This window comes from Chiloscyllium punctatum, chromosome 15 (assembly GCF_047496795.1).
Source record: "Chiloscyllium punctatum isolate Juve2018m chromosome 15, sChiPun1.3, whole genome shotgun sequence".
Classification (NCBI taxonomy): Eukaryota; Metazoa; Chordata; class Chondrichthyes; order Orectolobiformes; family Hemiscylliidae; genus Chiloscyllium; species Chiloscyllium punctatum.
In genome coordinates this window covers 94,026,198-94,048,814 of record NC_092753.1, presented here as the reverse complement: position 1 = coordinate 94,048,814, position 22,617 = coordinate 94,026,198, and the positions used below count along the sequence as shown (strand labels likewise).

General features: G+C 43.8%; 1 protein-coding gene across 3 annotated transcripts in view; it reads left to right on the top strand.

Moving 5' to 3' along the window:
• usp25 (ubiquitin specific peptidase 25) overlaps positions 1–22,617 on the top strand; it is a 201,872-nt gene that overhangs the window by 62,373 nt on the left and 116,882 nt on the right. For all 3 annotated transcript variants that reach the window (XM_072585756.1, XM_072585755.1, XM_072585757.1), the window contains exons 5-6: positions 7,609–7,771; positions 16,118–16,204. In XM_072585756.1, the coding sequence (XP_072441857.1) occupies positions 7,609–7,771; positions 16,118–16,204 (250 nt within the window). The remainder of the gene's footprint in view (positions 1–7,608; positions 7,772–16,117; positions 16,205–22,617) is intronic.

Below are 22,617 nucleotides of genomic sequence, written 5' to 3'. Positions count from 1 at the left end.
AATATAATTCTAAGTCAGGCTGGTGTGTGGCTGTGATAGGAATTTGAAGGTGTTCGTGTTCTTCTTGATGGTAGAGGTAAGGGATTTAGAAGATGCTGTCTAAGGAGCCTTGATGATTTGTTATACTGCATGTTTTGGATATCACACTCTACTAAAAGCTTGATCACACTGAATAACTGGAAATGGTTTTCAGCAGAATGCACAGACTTCACAATACACCCCAATCCCGTCTGCTTTTGTGACTTTGAAGTTTTGACACCCACCTTTTCATGCATTTCAATGAAAAAAGATGAGCTTGTTGGTTTAGTTTAGCCAAGGTGTGGAGAAGAGCTATGAAAGATAGAAAGTTCTCTTTTTCAATCTTGGTTAACTCATCTTTAGAGGTGTGAAAAGAAATTCTTAAATTTATATAGTAACTTTCACTCCCTCAGCACATGGCAGAGTGGTTTACACCAATGAAGTCCTTTTAAAGACTGACATAGGAAAATCAGCTACTTTGTGCACAGCAAGATTATACAGGCAGCAGCATTACCAAGGATAGATACTTTTTAAAATTAAGAATATTGAGTGGAGGATAAGTATTGGTCAAGGCACGGGGTGGGAATCCTGCTGTAATGAAATCTTTGATAGATTTAATCTCTTATCTGAAAGGCAGCCCTTCTGAAACTGGAACACTCACTGAGTTCAGCAATGGAAATATCAGTCTGTGTTTTATCTTGCAGTTTCAAGAGTAGGACACGAACTCCTGATTTTATGATTCAAGACTGCTAGTTATTGAGCTATAGTCGAGACTGATTGGGAAGTGAGAAAACCTCCACTGACTGGCACAACTCTTGGTGATGTAAAATGCATGTCTGTGACTATCAAGTTCAGTTCTGATGGCTCTGTGGTTGAATAGCCTTTTGATGATCTCTGTTCATCCATGTGTGTTAAAGCATCTATTTGGATGAGGTGTTGCAGAGCTTCTGATGCTTGAGAGATAGTCCCCAGTGTTAGAGGGGAAAGAAATTAGGAGAAAACAAATCTTAAAAATCCTGTACAGAGTTGGTGCACACAGAGTCAATAAGTTTCTCCTTATCTTGTCAGTATAGATTCTGTTTTCATTAATGAGATTTGCATTTGAATCCAGCACAGAGTAATGGGCGAGAAGTCCGCTTCCTTTGCTAGCTGTAAGGGTCTTTGTGAGGTGAGTAAATCACTTGCACGCACCTTGTTCTGTCTTTCATTTTGAGCTCGGGGGAGGGGGAGCAGTTTATCGTTTTTGGTCATATTGAAAGGTGGGGGGAGAAGGGGTTTGTCTGAGAAACTGGGGCGAGAGTCTTTGTGCTTTCAAGTTATTTATGTCATCTCCAATCCTTAAGACTTCATTATACACCTCAGTACAGAGAGTAAAAGAATGGGCAAGCATGATGCACCCTATTTCAGAGCACCTAATGGAATTGTGCAGAATAAGGTTAAACCTTGGTCTTCCTTGGAGTCCAGAGCAGTCCCAGCAACTGGAAAATAGTACATGTGATGCCACTGTTTAAAAAGGGAAGTAGGCAAAAGATGGGGAATTATAGACCAGTGAGCCTAACCTCTGTAGTGGGGAAGATATTTGAGTCTGCATCTTCCGCCTCGGAACCCTTCAACCCCATGGCATCAATGTGGATTTCACCAGTTTCCTCATTTCCTCTTCCCCCACTTCACCCCAGCTCTAACCTTCCAGCTCAGCACCTGATGACTTCTCCTACCTGCCTATCTTCCTTTCCACCCTCCTCTCTGACCTATCACCTTCATTCCCCACCCCCATTCACCTATTGTACTCTATGCTACTTTCTCCCCACCCCCCTCTCATTTAATTCTTCACTCTAGGCACCCTGCCTCTATTCCTGATGAAGGGCTTTTGCCCGAAACATCAATTTTCCTGCTCCTCGGATGCTGCCTGACTTGCTGTGCTTTTCCAGCACCACTCTAATCTAGACTCTGGTTTCCAGCATCTGCATTCCTTGTTTTTACTGGGACGATGTTTGAGTCTATTATCAGGGAAGAAATAATAGGTCATCTCAAAAGAAATTGTCCCATTGTACAGCCGCAGCATGGGTTCATGAAGGGCAGGTTATGCTTCACAAATCCTTTGGAATTCAATGAAGACATTCCAAGCAAGATGGACAATGGGGACCCAGTGGATGTGGTGTACCTAGATTTCCAAAGACCTTTGACAAGGTGCCGCACATGAGGCTGCTGTATAAGGATGCACGGTGTTATGGGTAGAGTATTAGCGTGGATAGGGGATTGCTTGACTGACAGGAAGCAAAGAGTGGGGTTAAATGAGTGCTATTCAGGCTGGCAATCAGTAGCCAGTTTGATGCCTCAGTGATTGTTGTTGGGACCACAATTATTCACAGTTTATATCGATGATTTGGAGTTGGGGACCATGTGTACGGTGTCAAAATTTACTGATGACACTAAGATGAGTGGCAGAGCAAAGTGTGCAGAGGACCGTGAAACTTTGCAGAGGAACATAGATACATTGAGTGAGTGGGCAAAGGTCTGGCAGTTGGAATAGAATGTTAGTAATGTGAAGTCATATATTTTGGTCGGAGATTATTACTTGAATGGTGAAAAGTTGCAGCATGCTGGCTTGCAGAGGGACCCGGGTGTCCTTGTGCATGAATCACCGAAGATTGGTCTGCAGATACAACAAGTAATTAGGAAGGCAAATGGAATTTTGTCCTCCATTGCTAAATGGGTTGAGTTAAAAGCAGAGAGGTTATTGTAAGAAACAAACTCAATAAAATTATACGAGACCACCAAAGCTGAAAACAAGACAATTTATTTTATGATCTTGCAAGAAAGGACCCCAATTGTAGAAAGCAATTGAAGTGATGATTATTCAAACTACTACACAGTTATAATTTTGAGCTGCGTGAGGTCACCTCTCCCGACTCCTGCATTACCCAATCTCTCTTAGTATTTTGCCTCTGCTCATCTACACTCCACGCCCATTGCCCCCTTCCCCAGGTTGGCAATCTTCCTCCCTGTAAGTGCTGACACACATTATTTTGTCGACAGGACATCAAGATCTGGTTTAACATTTTGTATCAATTCTGCTGGTACATTCCATCCTCGGACATTTCATTAACTTGTATCATTTTGTATAGCCCAAGCATTTTGGTTATCTCAGCTTTTTGCTGAAAACATAATTTTCAAAAAGAACTTATTTGCTGTAATAATTACACACCAAAGTTAGTATTTCATTAACCACAATTATACACTGAAAAGTAGAGATACTCCTCCCTAAATACCTGCAGAGTTAATAGTTCACTTGCTGTACTCCTTTTCTGTATGCTTTTTCTATATCTGCAAAAAGAACATTTTTCCCCATTTCTAACATTATGTTACAAGGTGAGGCCACACCTGGAGTACTGTGTGCAGTTCTGGTCTCCTTACTTGAGTTAGGATGTCCTGGCACTGGAGGGGGTGCAGAGGAGGTTCACTAGATTGATCCCGGAGTTGAGGGGGTTGGCTTATGAGGACAGACTAAGTTGACTAGGATTATATTTATTGGAATTCAGAAGAATGAGAGGGGATCTTATAGAAACATAAAATTATGAAGGAATTGATAAAATAGAAATAGATAGGATGTTTCCACTGGGAAGTGAGACTAGGGAAAAAGGGCATGGCCTCAAGATTGGAGAAAGCAGGTTTAGAACTGAACTGAGAAGGAACTTCTTCACCCAAAGGATTGTTAATCTAGGTAATTCCTTGCACAGTGAAGTACTTGATGCTGTTTAAGTAATTGCTTTTAAAGCTAAGGTAGATATATTTTTGAAAAATAAATAATTAAGGGATATGGTGAAAACGCGGGTATGTGGAGCTGAGTCCATGAAAAGATTAGCCATGATCTTTATTGAGTGGCAGAGCAGGCTCTAAGGGCCAGACAGCCGACTCCTGCCCCTTATGTTCTTGAAGTGAACCAATGTTGGAGTTGCTCAATATCAGCACAGTTACCCAAGCTGTAACATTTTTGACTTTGTGCACAGAATTTGCAGGTAGTTCATTAAAAATAAAAAAAAAATTGTACTTGTGTATAGAATTTTCCGTTGTTTATTTCCTGTAGTAATGACAATAGAGCTGCATACATTCAGTGGACCACACCAAGAATGGCATTTGAGCCAGTGCGCAAATTCTGCTTTACCCATTTTTGAGGGACAGCAATGTTTTCATATCAGTTTTTACAGTTTACAAAAAAAAGCCCAGGAAATGTGGGTGTTGGAAATCAGAAACGTAAGCAGAAATTGCTGGAAAAACTCAACAGATTTGGCAGCATCTGTAGAGAGAAAGCAGTATTAACATTTCAGTTCCAGTGGTCCTTCAGAACTGATTGCAGTTAGGTAAAGGTTGGTGTATCTGGTGATACAGGGAGATGTGGTTTCTCATTTTGTGCTTGGGAAATCTGAAGCCTTCAGTATTGAATATCGAGTCCGATAATTTTAGGGCCTGAGCACCTTGTCTCATATGTTTTCCCCAACTCCCACACACCAGGCCTTGTTATCTCATGGGCAGCTACCACGCAAAGCCCATTGTCAGCTGCCGAGGGTCGCCATTAGCAGCTATTGATTTGCCCTGGCTGACATTTACCATTTTCTTTTCTGTGGTACTATTGTTCTCTCTCTGCGCTCCACATCCATCAATCATTTTACCGCCTATCGTCCCATCTTCTGCATAAATACCAACCTTTTCCTATCTACAGTCAGTTCTGAAGTAGGATCGCTGGACCTGAAACATAACGCTACTTTTTTGCCACAGGTACTGCTTAGTTTTTCCAGTAATTTCTTTTTAAATTTTTGCAGTTTGTCATTTATTGACCTAGTTCTACTCTTAGTTCAACATTAAAATCTGTTGCAGATCCCCACAACTCAATAACTAGGTGAATTGTACTTATTCAGCATTCAAAGTAGCATGACTGGTGATTATAAAAATTTTTTATGCAAAAAAACAATTTTTAATTATTTATATTGAAACTTGTGTATTGATCATTTTTTGTGAAATTATGTGAATTAAATATCAGCCTTTGATTACCTTAGTACATTAAGTACCTTGGTTATGGAGAGAGATAGGTGCATGCAACAGGGTAGGTTTTACAATTGGGGAAGGGTAAATACGGTGCTGTAAGACAGGATCTGAGGAGCATAAGTTGGGAACATAGGCTGTCAGGGAAGGATGTCGTGGAAATGTGGAACTTTTTCAAGGAACAGATACGACGTGTCCTTGATATGTATGTACCTGTCAGGCAGGAAAGAGATGGTCGCGTGAGGGAATCTTGGTTGACGAGGGAGGTTGAATGTCTTGTAAAGAGCAAGAAGGAGGCTAACATAAGGTTGAGGAAACAAGGTTCAGACAGAGCGTTGGAGGGATACAGGATAGCCAGAAGGGAGCTGAACAAAGGGATTAGGAGAGCTAAGAGAGGACATGAAAAATCTTTGGCGGATAGGATCAAGGATAACCCCAAGGCATTTTATGTGTATGTGAGAAACATGAGAATGACGAGAACAAGGGTAGGTCGATCAAGGACAGTAGTGGGAGACTGTGTGTTGAGTCGGAAGAGATAGGAGAGGTCTTGAATGAGTACTTTTCTTCAGTATTTACAAACGAGAGGGACCGTATTGTTGAAGAGGAGAGTGTGCAACGGATTGGTAAGCTAGAAGAGATACTTGTTAGGAAGGAAGATGTGTTGGGCATTTTGAACAGCTTGAGGATAGACAAGTCCCCCGGGCCTGATGGGATATATCCTAGGATTATGTGGGAAACAAGAGAGGAAATTGCAGAACCGTTGGCAATGATATTTTCGTCTTCACTGTCAATGGGGGTGGTACCAGGGGACTGGAGAGTGGCGAATGTTGTGCCCATGTTCAAAAAAAGGAATAGGGATAACCCCAGGAATTACAGGCCAGTTAGTCTTACTTCGGTGGTAGGCAAAGGAATGGAAAGGGTACTGAGGGATAGGATTTATGAGTATCTGGAAAGACACTGCATGATTAGGGACAGCCAGCACGGATTTGTGAAGGGTAGATCTTGCCTTACAAGTCTTATTGAATTCTTTGAGGAGGTGACCAAGCATGTGGATGAGGGTAGAGCAGTGGATGTAGTGTACATGGATTTTAGTAAGGCATTTGATAAGGTTCCCCATGGTAGGCTTATGCGAAAAGTCAGGAGGCTTGGGATAGAGGGAAATTTGGCCAGTTGGATAGAACACTGGCTAACCGGTCGAAGTCAGAGAGTGGTGGTAGATGGTAAATATTCAGCCTGAAGCCCAGTTACAAGTGGAGTTCCGCAGGGATCAGTTCTGGGTCCTCTGCTGTTTGTAATTTTTATTAATGACTTGGAAGAGGGAATCGAAGGGTGGGTCAGTAAATTTGCAGATGATACGAAGATTGGTGGAGTTGTGGATAGTGAGGAGGGCTGTTGTCGCCTGCAAAGAGACTTAGATATGATTCAGAGCTGGGCTGAGGAGTGGCAGATGGAGTTCAACCCTGTCAAGTGTGAGGTTGTCCATTTTGGAAGGACAAATAAGAATGCGGGATACAGGGTTAACGGTAGAGTTCTTAGTAAGGTGGAGGAGCAAGGGATCTTGGGGTCTATGTTCATAGCTCTTTGAAAGTTGCCACTCAGATGGATAGAGCTTGTAAGAAGGCCTATGGTGTATTAGCGTTCATTAGCAGAGGGATTGAATTCAAGAGTCGTGAAGTGATGTTGCAGCTGTACAGGACCATGGTTAGGCCACATTTGGAGTACTGTGTGCAGTTCTGGTGGCCTCACTTTAGGAAAGATGTGGAAGCTTTGGAGAGGGTGCAGAGAAGATTTACCAGGATGTTGCCTAGAATGGAGAATAGGTTGTACAAGGATAGGTTGAGAGTGCTAGGCCTTTTCTAATTGGAACGGCGAAGGATGAGGGGTGACTTGATAGAGGTTTATAAGATGATCAGGGGAATAGATAGAGTAGACAGTCAGAAACTTTTACCCCGGGTGCAACAGAGCGTTACAAGGGGACATAAATTTAAGGTGAAGGGTGGAAGGTATAGGGGGGATGTCAGAGGTAGGTTCTTTACCCAGAGAGTGGTGGGGGCATGGAATGTGCTGCCTGTGGGAGTGGCAGAGTCAGAATCATTGGTGACCTTTAAGCGGCAATTGGATAGGTACATGGATGGGTGCTTAAGCTAGGATAAATGTTCGGCACAACATTGTGGGCCGAAGGGCCTGTTCTGTGCTGTATTGTTCTATGTTTAACACTAATGCAACAGAAAAATATTTACCTCGACCCTCTTTAATGTGCGATAGGCTTCTTGTGCAATATCACAAGCCCATGACCTGAAAATTACTCTTGCTGCCAGTGTTTGCCTTGGTCTTTACACATGTGAAATGTTCTACTTGGACACAGCTTGAGTTTGGAAGAACAAATGAAACTTGTAAATTTTAATGAACAATCAGGATGAAAGTGTCTGAATCGAAGAATGAAAATGGGATCAGGTGCTTCTTTATGCCTCTTGTCAGTTGACAAGGATCATTTCTAACTTGGTCTGGACACTTTTAGCTGATAATATATGTTTTATTTTTCTTGTCGCTAAGAGTGTTGGAAGCCAGTATCGCAGAAAACAAGGCAAGCTTGAAAAGGACGCAAGGGGAGGTATGGAGTGACTCAATAAATCCGTACGATCGGAAGCGTCAGGAGAGCTGTCCTGTTGGGTTGAAGAATGTCGGAAACACCTGCTGGTTCAGTGCTGTCATTCAGGTGAGAACACAGTTCGTTGTTTCAGTCCAAACAATTTCATTTCTCCTGGAGTCCGGGATAGGATTTCTACCCTGTATTTCAGAGTTCCACCCGGGCATATCGTTTCTTCACCGCGGGATGTGCAGAATGAGAGTCATAAGATTATCCCATTGCAAGTGGAGTTGGGATTGAGCCCGACTCTGCCCTCCATCTTGAGATGTGGTGGGCTGTCCAGTGAATTACAGACTCAGGTCTTGGGAAAACTGACCTTTCAAAGACGGGGTCTTTCAGCACTTATTTAGTATATTTTGCAACTCCAGAGTCTCCCAAATCACTTCTCAAGCCTGTAAAGTATTTTGTGTTGTAATAGTAGAAATGCCTCAGCCAGTTTCCAGAAAGATCCCAGATATAAAAAAAGAGTGATCAAATCATTGATTTTTGCAACGTTGGTTGAACAACAACAGTGGAGGGAAGCTTCCCCATTTCACTTCAAAATAACACTTGTGCATCTTTCCCATCCACCTGATAGGGAAGATAAGTGCTCGGTTTAATGTCGCATTTGAAAGATGGAACCGATATGCTCCACTAGGAGAGCAGTTTTCTGTGTTTTTGAATGCATTGACTGAGTGATTCTGTAATCTATGGTGTGAGATGTGCTCAAAACAAATTGTGGCATTAACCTGATACAGATCCAGCACAGGGCTTTGCTCACTGTGAATGGGGGATGGTGAAATACCACTGAGTTCCAGAACAGTTTGAGTTAGCTGCACTGTTCTCTCTCTCTCTCCTTTAAACACCCCCCACCCTGACAGCTGCTGTCTAAGAAACAGATGAGTCTGGAAGTGATACCATGGATCAGGTAGCAGTTCCCTTCTGAGTGACTCACTTGTTTGTTTATACTGGTTGTACTTGGTTTTCTTTTATGGGACAGCTTGCTGTGCTTACTGACTATGCTTGCTGAGTAAATTGCTCCCATTTTACAGCACAATGTATTTTGTGAGAACATCATAAGCCTTCGTTGGCAGAAAGTCATTTTCTCTCTCTTGCTGTTTCTCCCTTCACTGCTTCAGAGTTCAGTGGAACAAGACCCAGTATTGGTTGCTAAATTCTGGCCTTGCATTGAATAAGCAAATTCATGTCTGGTTTGTTTTTTTTATGCTGCTTTTGCTCCTGTGAATTTTACCGTCACGATGTTTTTGAGCTGTGCTGCTCCTTCTTTCTTTCTTTTAAGACCATAAGACATAGGAGCGGAAGTAAGGCCATTAGGCCCATCGAGTCCACTCCGCCATTCAATCATAGCTGATGGGCATTTCAACTCCACTTACCTGCATTCTCCCCATAGCCCTTAATTCCCCGAGACAACAAGAATCTATCAATCTCTGCCTTGAAGACATTTAGCGTCCTGGTCTCCACTGCACCCTGCGGCAATGAATTCCACAGGCCCACCACTCTCTGGCTGAAGAAATGTCTCCGCATTTCTGTTCTGAATTTACCCCCTCTAATTCTAAGGCTGTGTTCACGGGTCCTAGTCTCCTCACCTAATGGAAACAATTTCCTAGCGTCCACCCTTTCCAAGCCATGTATTATCTTGGACATCTCTATTAAGTCTCCCCTTAATCTTCTAAACTCCAATGAATACAATCCCAGGATCCTCAGCTGTTCCTCATATGTTAGACCTACCATTCCAGGGATCATCCTTGTGAATCTCCGCTGGACACGTTCCAGTGCCAGTATGTCCTTCCTGAGGTGTGGGGACCAAAACTGGACACAGTACTCCAAATGGGGCCTAACCAGAGCTTTATAAAGTCTCAGTAGCACAACGGTGCTTTTATATTCCAACCCTCTCGAGATAAGTGACAACATTGCATTCGCTTTCTTAATCACGGACTCAACCTGCACGTTGACCTTTAGAGAATCCTCAACGAGCACTCCCAGATCCCTTTGGCTTTATGAATTTTCTCACCGTTTAGAAAGTAGTCTGTGCTTTTATTCTTTTTGCCAAAGTGCAAGACCTCGCATTTGTTCACGTTGAATTCCATCATCCATTTCCTGGACCACTCTTCCAAACTGTCTAGATCGTTCTGCAGCCTCCTCACTTCCTCAGTACTACCTGCCTGTCCACCTAACTTCGTATCATCTGCAAACTTCGCTAGAACGCCCCCAGTCCCTTCATCCAGATCATTAATATATAATGCGAACAGCTGTGGCCCCAACACTGAACCGCTCGTCACCGGCTGCCATTCTGAAAAAGAACCTTTTATCCCAACTCTCTGCCTTCTGTCAGACAGCCAATCCTCAATCCATCCCAGTAGCTCACCTCGAACACCATGGGCCCTCACCTTGCTCAGCAGCCTTCTGTGTGGCACCTTATCAAAGGCCTTTTGGAAGTCTAGATAGACCACATCCACTGGGTTTCCTTGGTCTAACCTACTTGTCACCTCTTCAAAGGATACCAACAGGTTTGTCAGGCATGACCTCCCCTTACTAAATCCATGTTGACTTGTTCTAATCAGACTCTGCTCTTCTTAGAATTTAGAAACCTCATCCTTAATGATGGATTCTAGAATTTTACCAACAACCGAGGTTGTTCTTTCTTAAACTGTTGAACTCTTTTATTGCCCCAAGTTGCCTTATTGTTCTGCAAAATGTTCAAACACTAGCTGAAGAACCTCCTAATTGTTTCTTATTGATTACCTTCTCTTAATTTCTCTTTTCGAATAAGATAGTGTCCTGCAACCTTCTTTTAGGCTTGTCAATAATGACCTATAAATCTCAAGTAAAATAAAAGGTGGGGAGGCTGGGGAGGATGCAAGCATCAGAATCCAGAAGTGGAGGCAAATGGGAAACACCAGTTCCTCATACACCCACACAACAGAAATGATGGAAGAAAATGCCAGCTCTGAAAAAGTGAAGCATTTTAGTCGAAAGATAACTTTTTGAGGAGGTAAACCAGGGATAGTGGAGTCCCCATTCTTGCAGAAGGGAGAAGGTCCATATATTCCAGATGACTCTGGGTGCAGCAAGAAGCTTTAAGGAATTGCGATTGGACGGCGATGCATCCTACTTGGTTGACATTGTGATTAGAAATTGATTTTGTTTTAAAAGATGGAACAACCAAAATATTGAACTTATTTTGTTCCTGGTCTTCAGATGTTAGAATACTGACTGTGACCAGTTCAGTCATTATATTGGATAGTGTTGACCATGTGAGTAATCTTTTTCTTTGGGTGATTTGCTCCTGACCCCCAGCTACACCATAAGACTACAAGTCGTAGGAGCAAACTAGGCTATTCAGCCCATACAGCTCCACTGTTCAGTGAGATCATGTCTGATCTGATAATGCTCAACTCCACTTCCTTGCCTTTTCCCATAATCCTTGATTCACTGACCTATGCTTGTTATAATTGCCTCTGCTCATTGTCCAGCTACTTTGACTGAATGAATTGTTCTTTATACGTGGGCCTAGACAATCAGTAGTGAGGCTATTTGCAACCAAGTTGAATTTTGTTTAGTCCTGTGTATTAACCATGCAGGGGAGGAGAAAGGAGCTGAGTTGTGGAGGGTTGCTGTGTGTGTTGGTGGTGGTCATGTAGAATTGAGCTGCAGAGAATCTGCATCATTTCTGACGAAGAGCTTACGCTCAAAACGTCGACGCTCCTGTTTCTCAGATGCTGCCTGACTTGCTGTGCTTTTCTAGTACCGCACTCTCAACTCTGATCTCCAGCATCTGTAGTCCTCATTTTCTCCCTGAGAATTTAGCAGAGATGGCTAAGCATTTTCTGGGTAAATATGACATTGACTTGGAGGGAGGGGCGTGAGAGTCGAAGCTTGGGTGTGTTGGGTGCACAGAGTGGGTGCCAGAGTGGATTGATGTGATGTTGGGGGAGGGAGGCTGTGCGCACATTATGGTGGGGAAAGTTACCCCCATGGACAGGGGTGGGAATGGGGAGAAGAACATGGAGGATAATTATTGATGTGGAACATGAATGACAGTGAAGAAAGAACCTTGTGTACTTGATGTCAACTGCACTTTATATAATATGTTTATAAAAGTGTCCATGATTTGCAATCACCTGCCATTCAGAGTAGGTGTAAACAAGTGATCATCACTGTCCCACTGCATGAGATCCAGTTACAACTTGGCAAAAAGTTACTTAGGATTAATGACTTCATAGGGTTTGCACTGACTTTCACATGCTTATTTGGAACCCTCATAAGTCAGGTGTTATGGACAGAAATGCCCTCTGAGTTACTTCTAAGAATGCTTACTTGCCATGTGGAAAATAATTTTCACCTCAAGTTCTTCTTCCTTTGCCATTTGCCACTCACCCAATTGATTCTCTGTGGGAAGTGACAACTGTGCACTGAATCTGCTCAGATTTAAAAAAATGTTGTTAGATTGAATTGGCATTGAAAGGTGTCACTGTAAGTGCTAACATCTCATACCAAGATGCAGCCAAGACCAAAAGCTTGAGGTTTCAGGCATCATGAATCACACATCCACCCTGTGTTCTGATGGCACCATGCTGTTGTGGTGCACAGTGTACAGCTGGGCTGCACCTTACATGGAATATTCCATTGCCCCATGCTAAAACATTCTTCTCTTTTTTTGAAGGTGCTCACTTGAAGAATTGCCCAAACATTTTGAGTGCAATTTTACATTTGTACCCAAGAATCTTCAAACTGTGATTCTAGTGTCTGCTGTGCTAATTAACCTTGACATAGGACATTCTTTGTAGCACAGGTAATTTTTGTTTTTCCTGAGCTTACTGAAGAACATCTTTTTCATTTATATAGCAGCTCAGAAAGTTGCACAGCAGTTTACAGCCAGCATGGTACTTTTGTAGCAGAGTCGCTATTGTAATGTACAAAACACGGCAAGCAATTTGTGCACATTAAGCTCCGACAATGAGGTAGTAGTTTATATTGTGAGCTTTTTGATAGTTGGTTCAGGGATAAGGACATGTGAGAGAAGTCCCTGCTGTTCTTTGGATTGTATTGGGGGATCTTCACCTGAGAGAGCAGATGATTTAACATCTTGCCTGAAAGATGACCCCTCCAACAATGCAGCACTCTGTCAGTATTATACTGGAGTATTAACTAACATTATGTACTTAAATCTCTACTTAGGAACTTCAGACTCTGAAATTAGAGTTCTCCCAGTAATTGGCCACAGTTTGACTTTATTTCACCTAAACCTGTCCAATTTGAGAGTCTAGACACAGATCTTTACAAATGTACAATTGTTCTATAAATCCTGAAGCAGAAAACCAAAGGATCCAAGGTTACTAGCAACTCATTTATGTACAGAACATGGTTTTATGGCAAAGGTGATATCTTTGAAGTTCATGAATGTTGAAATATGAGCAAAGGCTGTTAGGCTGATAAGGTCATGCACTATTGCAGATTAGATTGCCTGTTCCTTCTTGTGTCTGCAAAGTTGTCTGTCAGATTTGTGAAGGAATGCTCCAGTAGGTGCATCGTGTTCTCAATAGCCAATGCTGCCGGATCATTTTGGAAAGATATTCTGTGCTTGAATAACCGCTTGTGGGGGAGGAAACAGACTTCTTGTTACTTCAGTCTTCATTCTTCATCTGATAATCCTAAGTTTTCACTGATAGTGCCTTGTAATTTTGAAAAACTTTATTAAACTTTTGCAGCAGTTCCTTCGAACTGAAGGAGGCATTTCTCAATGTTTCATTGCAGAACATTTCTATCTGGGCTATTCAAGGCAAATGAACTGGAAGAGAATATTTATTTCAACCTGCCACTGCTACTCATGGTTATCACCATTAAGAAGGGAGGAACAGGAAGAGACCACTTTGTCTTTAAGCCTGCCCACCATTCAGTGAGATTATGGCTGAGTCTCAGCATACCTCATATATTGGCCTTTGCATCATGTCTTTCAGTGCATTTAGCTGTATCATTGTCTGCTTTAAATGCAGCAGTTTTTCTATCAGTCCCCATTTGTGAAAGAGAGCTTCTGAACATCTGTCATCCTGTTGTATGCTGAAGTGGTTCTGAATTTCACTCTTGAAAGTATTTTCTCCTTATCAACCTAATCTATTCCCCTGAACATCCTGAAAGCTTTGACCAAATCACCTCTTCATTGTCTGCATTCCAAGGATTCTGGCCCCAGTCTGTGCAATCTCACCTTGTAGCTTAACTGGTTCATTGTGGTAAGCTCCAACATCAGTACTACTTTCCCAAGGTTTCCCATCTGGCCTAAAACCCGTGTGGATTTCAGATTGAGGGCACGTTCATGTTCGGTTGTGACAACCTGGATGGTCAAATAACTAGGGAACCTCATATGAATAGACACCAGATAATTAAAAGTCTCCTGATTCTGATGAAGTTATTTACAGCAAGGAATGGAAGCCTTCAAAATAGAGAAGCAAGAAAGTTGGGGTGTGTCATTTTTGATGTTTAGCCCTATCAGCCATGATTCAGTGGTAGTACTCTCATGTCGAAGGCACATCATAAAGAATGGAGCACATAATCCAACATGACATCCCCAGTGCAGTACTGAGCAATGCTGTAATATTAAATGGAATTAAGCATTACAATAGAGGACTTGTTTACCCACGAAGATGGCATGTAAGACCATATTTCAAAGAAGACCAGGAGATAATGTTCTGGGCAATGTTTATCCATCAAGCAACTTCATTAAGATGTTATTTGGTCATTTATCTCATTGCTGTTTGTGGGATGTTGCTGTGTGCAAATTAGAAAGGACTGAAGAAGGGTTACACCCGAAATATGAACTTCTCCACCACCTGATGCTGCCAGGCTTGCTGTGTTCTTCCAGCCTCCTGCCTGTCTAATTTGGATTCCAGCATCTGTAGTCTTCTTTGTCTCTAACACTGTGCAAATTGGCTGTTGCAATTTCTGCCTGACGTTAGTGACTGACAACTTGAATCCATTTTGTTTTTGTCTGTGCATAAGAATATAGGAGTGTAAGAACTGGGTACATCAGCACAAACAATTAAACCTCTCGAGCCTACTCTGTCAAAATTTCACCATCTGCAATGATGGGATTTGAGCCTATGTGCTGAGAACATTGGTCTGGGTTCTGGATTATTAGTCCAGTGACTTGATCACACCTTTACTACCTCCCCTAACAGACATCTGTGCAATCTGAGCAATTTGTTTAAATAAGCGCATCCATTTAACAAAAGTTGTGCAGCATATTTTCAAAGTTGGTGTATTAGCTATTCGAAGTGTACATTTCTGTTCTTTTACAGTTGCAGCTATTTTAGCTGCTAAAGTAGCAAAATGTATAAATGTAAACATTTCAAAATAATTGTACATCTCAAGTACATGTCAATGACTTCATTTGACAGAGTGCACCATGTAGGGAGCTCTGGACCGTTTTGTTCAGTCCAGGCGTCTGGTGACACGATGAGCACCAAGGGTGGCACGGTGGCTCAGTGGTTAGCACTGCAGCCTCTCAGCACCAGGGACCCAGGTTCGATCCCAGCCTTGGGTGACTGTCTGTGTGGAATTTGCACATTCTCCCCATGTCTGCACTCCTCCGGGTGGTTTCCTCCCACTGTCCAAAGGTGTGCAGTCAGGAGGCTTGGCCATACTAAATTGCCCATAATGTTAGGTGCTTTAGTCATAGGGAAATGGGTCTGAGTGGGTTACTCTTCGGTGTGGACATGTTGGGCCGAAGGGCCTGTTTCCACACTGTAGGGAAGCTAATCATAATATATGACCAAAAGAGTCCAGGAGTGCAATGCTATTGCATTAATGTTGTTTGTCCAATAACATGTTAATTTTAAAATGGAATATTAGTCTTGAAAAGAAAAGTAAATGAAACAATATTAAAAACAATTTCTTCCTGTATTTATTTTTAAGAAATGCAATACAATCACTAGCAGCATTTAAATTGAATCCTTTGAGATATCCCTTAACACATTTTCTATTTAGGCAAAGAACATTCCTGGAGCAGTTACTGACATGATCTTCCTTTCTTCAGATACTTTTGCTTTTCTTTTTGGCATCATATTTCTTGAATTATAGTTGTATGTGTGAACGATTATGTGGTGTGCATGTGGACAATTATGGGGTATGCGTGGTTTTCTTTCAGCTGCTGCAAGGGAAAATTAGTGAGTACACTTCAAAAGTAGTTCATTTTCTAAAGAGTGATTTGGGACATATTGAGGTTGTGAAACTTAGTATAGAAATGCAAGTTTATTGTGTCTTCTCATTTGCATCTTTCTCTTTATACTCATTTTATCTCTTTTCTTTTTGTTTTCTTTTATCTCCTGATAAGTTCATTTCTTTGTGTGCGTAGAGTTGCTTTTATATGACTTGTAAACTGGCAGCAGTTAATGTACCTTGTTGTCTTCTCGTCCCCTTTAGTCCCTCTTTAATCTGCTCGAGTTTCGGAGACTTGTCCTGAACTATGTCCCGCCATCTGATCCTCAGGATGTACCTCAAAATCAAAAGGTGCGTGAATTCTGTGACTCTTTGCTTGCAGCTGATATGAGATGCTGGACAAAACAGGCATTCATCTCACCACTTTGATCCTAAGTGAATTAATTTCATCCTAGGCGGGCATTCAGTGTTACCAGTTTCAAATGAATCAATTCATAGAATGGTGATGATGATCTTACCCCCTACCTTTCTGTGTGGCAAGTTAACAAACTTTTTGTGTTATCCTTTCCATGATTCTTGCCTATCCATCCTCACTTTCTCCGACCAGTCAAACAGCCAATTTCCTCCTCATCTCCTGAACTAAGAAATGAAAATTTAAAAAAGAAACATTGGAATAATCCAATGATGTTTCACCTGTAGTGCTAGAAATAGTGTTGTGAAGGTGATGATTAATTCCTCCAGCACAATTCCATTAACTCGACATGTACTCATCGAGTCATAGAATCTAGGTAAAAACGATGACTGCAGATGCTGGAAACCAAATTCTGGATTAGTGGTGCTGGAAGAGCACAGCAGTTCAGGCAGCATCCGAGGAGCAGTAAAATCGACGTTTTGGGCAAAAGCCCTTCAGGAAAAAAGGCAGAGAGCCTGAAGGGTGGAGAGATAAGCTAGAGGAGGGTGGGGGTGGGGAGAAAGTAGCATAGAGTACAATGGGTGAGTGGGGGAGGGGATGAAAGTGATAGGTCAAGGAGGAGGGTGGAATGGATAGGAGGAAAAGAAGATAGGCAGGTAGGACAAGTCATGGGGAGAGTGCTGAGCTGGTAGTTTGGAACTAGGGTGAGGTGGTGGAAGGGGAAATGAGGAAACTTTTGAAGACAACATTGATGCCCTGGGGTTGAAGTGTTCCGAGGCGGAATATGAGGCGTTCTTCCTCCAGGCGTCTAGTGGTAAGGGAGCGGCAGTGAAGGAGGCCCAGGACCTCCGTGTCCTCGGCAGAGTGGGAGGGGGAGTTGAAATGTTGGGCCACAGGACGGTGTGGTTGATTGGTGTGGGTGTCCCGGAGATGTTCCCTAAAGCGCTCTGCTAGGAGGCGTCCAGTCTCCCCAATGTAGAGGAGACTGCATCAGGAGCAACGGATACAATAAATGATATTGGTGGATGTGCAAGTAAAACTTTGATGGATGTGGAAGGCTCCTTTAGGGCCTTGGATGGAGGTGAGGGAGGAGGTGTGGGCGCAGGTTTTGCAATTCCTGCGGTGGTAGGGGAAGGTGCCAGGATGGGAGGGTGGGTTGTAGGGGGGCGTGGACCTGACCAGGTAGTCACGGAGGGAACAGTCTTTGCGGAAGGCGGAAAGGGGTGGGGAGGGAAATATATCCCTGGTGGTGGGGTATTTTTGGAGCTGGCGGAAATGTCGGTGGATGATTTGGTTTAAGTGAAGGTTGGTAGTGTGGAAGGTGAGCACCAGGGGCGTTCTGTCCTTGTTATGGTTGGAGGGGTGGGGTCTGAGGGCGGAGGTGCGGGATGTGGACGAGATGCGTTGGAGATCATCTTTAACCACGTGGGAAGGGAAATTCTACACCCACACCAGATTCCAGCTTCCAGCTCTGCCGAGTTTTCACCATCCCTCCAGACCTCCTCCTCACTGAGGACGAACGATCAGTCCTCAGCAAAGGACTCACCTTCATTCCCCTCCGTCCACGCATCAATGAATTTAATACACGCCGTGATGTTGAACAATTCTTCTGTCGCCTCCGCCTCCGAGCTTACTTTCAAAATCAGGACTCCCGCCCACCTTCCGAGGACCCCTTCGCCCACCTCCAACACACTGCATCCACCTGGACACCCCGCGCTGGCCTATTACCTGCCATCGACCTCTTCATTTCCAACTGCCGCCAGGACATTAACCGCCTCAACCTGTCTACCTCCCTTCCCCACTCCAATCTCTCACCCTCACAACGCGCAGCCCTCCAATCCTTCTGCTCCAACCCTGACCTCACCATCAAGCCAGCGGATAAAGGGGGCGCAGTGGTAGTCTGGCGCACTGATCTCTACCACTGGAGCCAAACGCCAACTCGAGGACACCTCTTCCTACTGCTCCCTCGACCATGACCCCACCCCGCATCACCAAACCATCATCTCCCAGACCATACAGAACCTCATCACCTCAGGAGATCTCCCTCCCACAGCTTCCAACCTCATAGTCCGGGAACCCCACACCACCCATTCCTACCTCCTTCCCAATATCCACAAGCCTGACCACCCTGGCCAACCCATTGTCTCAGCATGCTCCTGCCCCACTGAACTCATTTCTACCTACCTCGACATTGTCCTATACCCCCTTGTCCAGGAACTCCCCACATACGTTCGAGACACCACCCACGTCCTCCACCTCCTTCAAGGCTTCCGTTTCCCCAGCTCCCAACGCCTCATTTTCACCATGGATATCCAATCCCTCTACACCTCCATCCGCCATGACCAGGGCCTCCAAGCCCTCCGTTTTTTCCTCTCCCGACATCCCCAACAGTACCCTTAAACCGACACTCATTCATTTGTCGAACTGGTCCTCACCCTTAACAATTTCTCCTTCGAATCCTCCCACTTCCTCCAGACCAAAGGGGTAGCCTTAGGCACACGTATGGGCCCCAGCTATGCTTGTCTCTTTGTTGGCTACGTGGAGCAGTTGATCTTCCGTAATTACACCGACACCACTCCCCACCTCTTCCTCTGCTACATTAATGACTGCATTGGCGCCATCTCGTGCTCCCGCGAGGAGGTTGACCAATTCATCAAATTCACCAACACATTTCACCCTGACCTTAAATTTACCTGGACCATCTCTGACACCTCCCTCCCCTTCCTGGACCTCTCCATCTCCATTAATGATGACCGACTTGACACTGTCATTTTTTCCAAACCCACCAACTCCCACAGCTACCTGGAATACACCTCTTCCCGCCCTACCTCTTCCAAAAATGCCATCCCGTATTCCCAATTCCTCCGCCTCCGCCGTATCTGCTCCCAGGAGGACCAATTCCACCACAGAACACACCAGATGGCCTCCTTCTTTAGAGACCGCAATCTCCCTTCCCACGTGGTTAAAGATGGCCTCCAACGCATCTCGTCCACATCCCGCACCTCTGCCCTCAGACCCCACTCCTCCAATCGTAACAAGGACAGAATGCCCCTGGTGCTCACTTTCCACCCTACCAACCTTCGCATAAACCAAATCATCCGCCGACATTTCCGCCACTTCCAAACAGACCCCACCACCGTTTCCCTCCCCACCCCCTTCTGCAAAGACCGTTCCCTCCATGACTACCTGGTCAGGTCGATGCCCCCCTAAAACCCACCCTCCCATCCTAGCACCTTCCCTTGCCACCGCAGGAATTGCAAAACCTGCGCCCACACCTCCTCCCTCACCTCTATCCAAGGCCCTAAAGGAGCCTTCCACATCCATCAAGGTTTTACCTGCACATCCACCAATATCATTTATTGTATCCGTTGCTCCCGATGCAGTCTCCTCTACATTGGGGAGACTGGACGCCTCCTAGCAGAGCGCTTTAGGGAACATCTCTGGGACACCCGCACCAATCAACCTGTGGCCCAACATTTCAACTCCCCCTCCCACTCTGCCGAGGACATGGAGGTCCTGGGTCTCCTTCACCGCCGCTCCCTCACCACCAGACGCCTGGAGGAAGAACGCCTCATCTTCCGCCTCGGAACATTTCAACCCCAGGGCATCAATGTGGACTTCAAAAGTTTCCTCATTTCCCCTTCCCTCACCTCACCTTAGTTCCAAACTTCCAGCTCAGCACTCTCCCCATGACTTGTCCTACCTGCCTATCTTCTTTTCCACCTATCCACTCCACCCTCCTCCTTGACCTATCACTTTCATCCCCTCCCCCACTCACCCATTGTACTCTATGCTACTTTCTTCCCACCCCCACCCTCCTCTAGCTTATCTCTCCACCCTTCAGGCTCTCTGCCTTTTTTCCTGATGAAGGGCTTTTGCCCAAAACGTCGATTTTACTGCTTCTCGGATGCTGCCTGAACTGCTGTGCTCTTCCAGCACCATTAATCCAGAGTCATAGAATCTTACAACACTGAAACAGACTCTTTGGTCCAACTTGGTAAAAACAATGACTGCAGATACTGGAAACCAGATTCTGGATTAGTGGTGCTGGAAGAGCACAGCAGTTCAGGCAGCATCCAAGAAGCTACTTGGATGCTGCCTGAACTGCTGTGCTCTTCCAGCACCACTAATCCAGAATCTTTGGTCCAACTTGTCTATGCCAACTAGATTTCCCAAATTAAACTCATCCCATTTGCCTGCATTTGACTCATATCCCTTTCAACCTTTCCTAATCATGTATGTGAACAAATGCATTTTATATGTTGTAACTGTATCTGCATCTACCACTTGCTCTGGCAGTTTATTTCATATACCAACCAGTCTCTGTGTGAAAAAAAGTTGCCCTTCAGATCTTTTTTAAGTTGTTCCCCTCTCACCTTAAAATTGTGTGCTCTGGGTTTGAACACCTCTACTCTAACCTTATCTATGGCCCTCATGATTTTATAAATCTTGAGAAGGTCACCCCTTAACCTATATGCTCCAATGAAAAAAATCCCAGCCTATCCAGCCTCTGCTTAAATCTCAAACCCTCCAGTCCCAGTAACATCCTTGTAAATCTTCTCTCCACTCTCTCCAATTTAATAACATTCTTCCTATAACAAGGTGCAGAGAACTGAACTCAGTATTCCAGATGTGTACTAACATTTGTATAGATGCCCTGTGAAATCCCAGCTCCTTTACTCAGCGGTCTGAGCAATGAAGCCAAGTGTGCCAAAAGTCTGTCCTCCCACCCTATCTACCTGTGATACCACTTTCAAGGAACTATATACCTGAATCCCTAGGCCTCTCTCTGTTTAACAAATTCCCCAGGGCCCTACCATTAACTGTGTAAGTACTGCCTTTGTTCATCTGACCAAAATGCGACTCCTCTCATTCATTCAAAATAAACTCCGTCGATATTCCTTGGCACATTGATCCAGTTGATCGAGATCCCCGTTATACTTTCAGGTAACTTTCACTCTATTCCATGTCACCAATTTTGGTGTCACCCACAAACTTAATAACCATGTTTCCTTTTTCATCTTCCAAATTGTTCATATAAACGACAAATAGCAGTGGACCCAACACTAATCTCTCGGGAACACTACTGGTCAAAGATCTTCAGTCCAAAAACAACCTTCCACTACCATGCTCTTGTCTACTACTCTCCCGCCAATTTGGTATCCATGTAGCAAATTCTCCCTGAATCCCATGTGATCTAACTTTACTAACCAGTCTACCATGTGGAACCTTGTCAATGGCCTTGCTAAAGTCTACATAGACAAAGTCTACCGCTCTGCTGTCATCCATCTTCTTGGTCACACCCTCAAAAACTATCTCTAATTAACCCTTGCATATAAATCCTGACTTTCCGAATTGCCTCCAACAACTTCCCCACCACTGACTTCAGACTCACTTTTCCTTGCAGCCTTTCTGAAATAATGGCCCAACATTAGCTTCTTCCCATCTCCCTGCATCTTATCAGTGGCTGTGGACAATACAAATATCACTGCTTAGGGGCTTTGCAATTTCCTCTCTAACCTCAAATGAAATCCTGGGATACACTTCATCAGGTCCCAAAGATTTATTTAACTTTATGCTTTTTAAGACCTCCTTTTGTAATGTGGACTGGTTTCAAGGCGTCAATATTTATTTCCCCTAGTATCCTAGCTTCCATGTCTTTCTGCACAGTAGCTCGTCAAAGAAAAACTGGACAACCAATATAACTCAGATGTTGGGATGCAAGGACAGACCTTGTTACGACTGAACTGTGTTCTAGCTTGATAAATCAAGTACTATAGTGAATTTCATTAAACAGAGGAAAGTTGCTTCTAATTGTGTTTGCTCCAGCCTTCCCTCTTAGATATTTCAAATTCAAGCAGCATTATTGGATTGAAGCAGAATTATACAAAGAGAAAAGTATTTCCTTTCAACAGGAGAAAGTGATTCCTGATTGTCATGTTGATCCATGCTGACAAGCTGCAACAAATGGTGACTTGCTCAGGTGGAAACAGTGTTTGTTTCAGCTCCTTCAGCCTGCTTCTGGCTCATGGAGAGATTTATTTGCTTCCTGTGCTTGCAGCAAAGTTAGTTTCCTTTTCACATGAGTGTAATTTGTTTTTTGAGGAGCTGTGAGACCCCTACCTCATTTGCTAATTTGCAGTATATTAATCCATTTTACAATTTGACTTCCACTGAAGATACAATACATAAATTTTTAATGGGCAGGATTTGTTTCTCAGACTCCCTATCTGACCACTTCTGACAACAGTCTCTCCATAGATGGAAACTGTAAATATTTTGTGTGTCAGACTGTCCTTCCCCGTGCGCACAATATCTGAAATACATTTCTGACCTTCACCTCAATCGATCA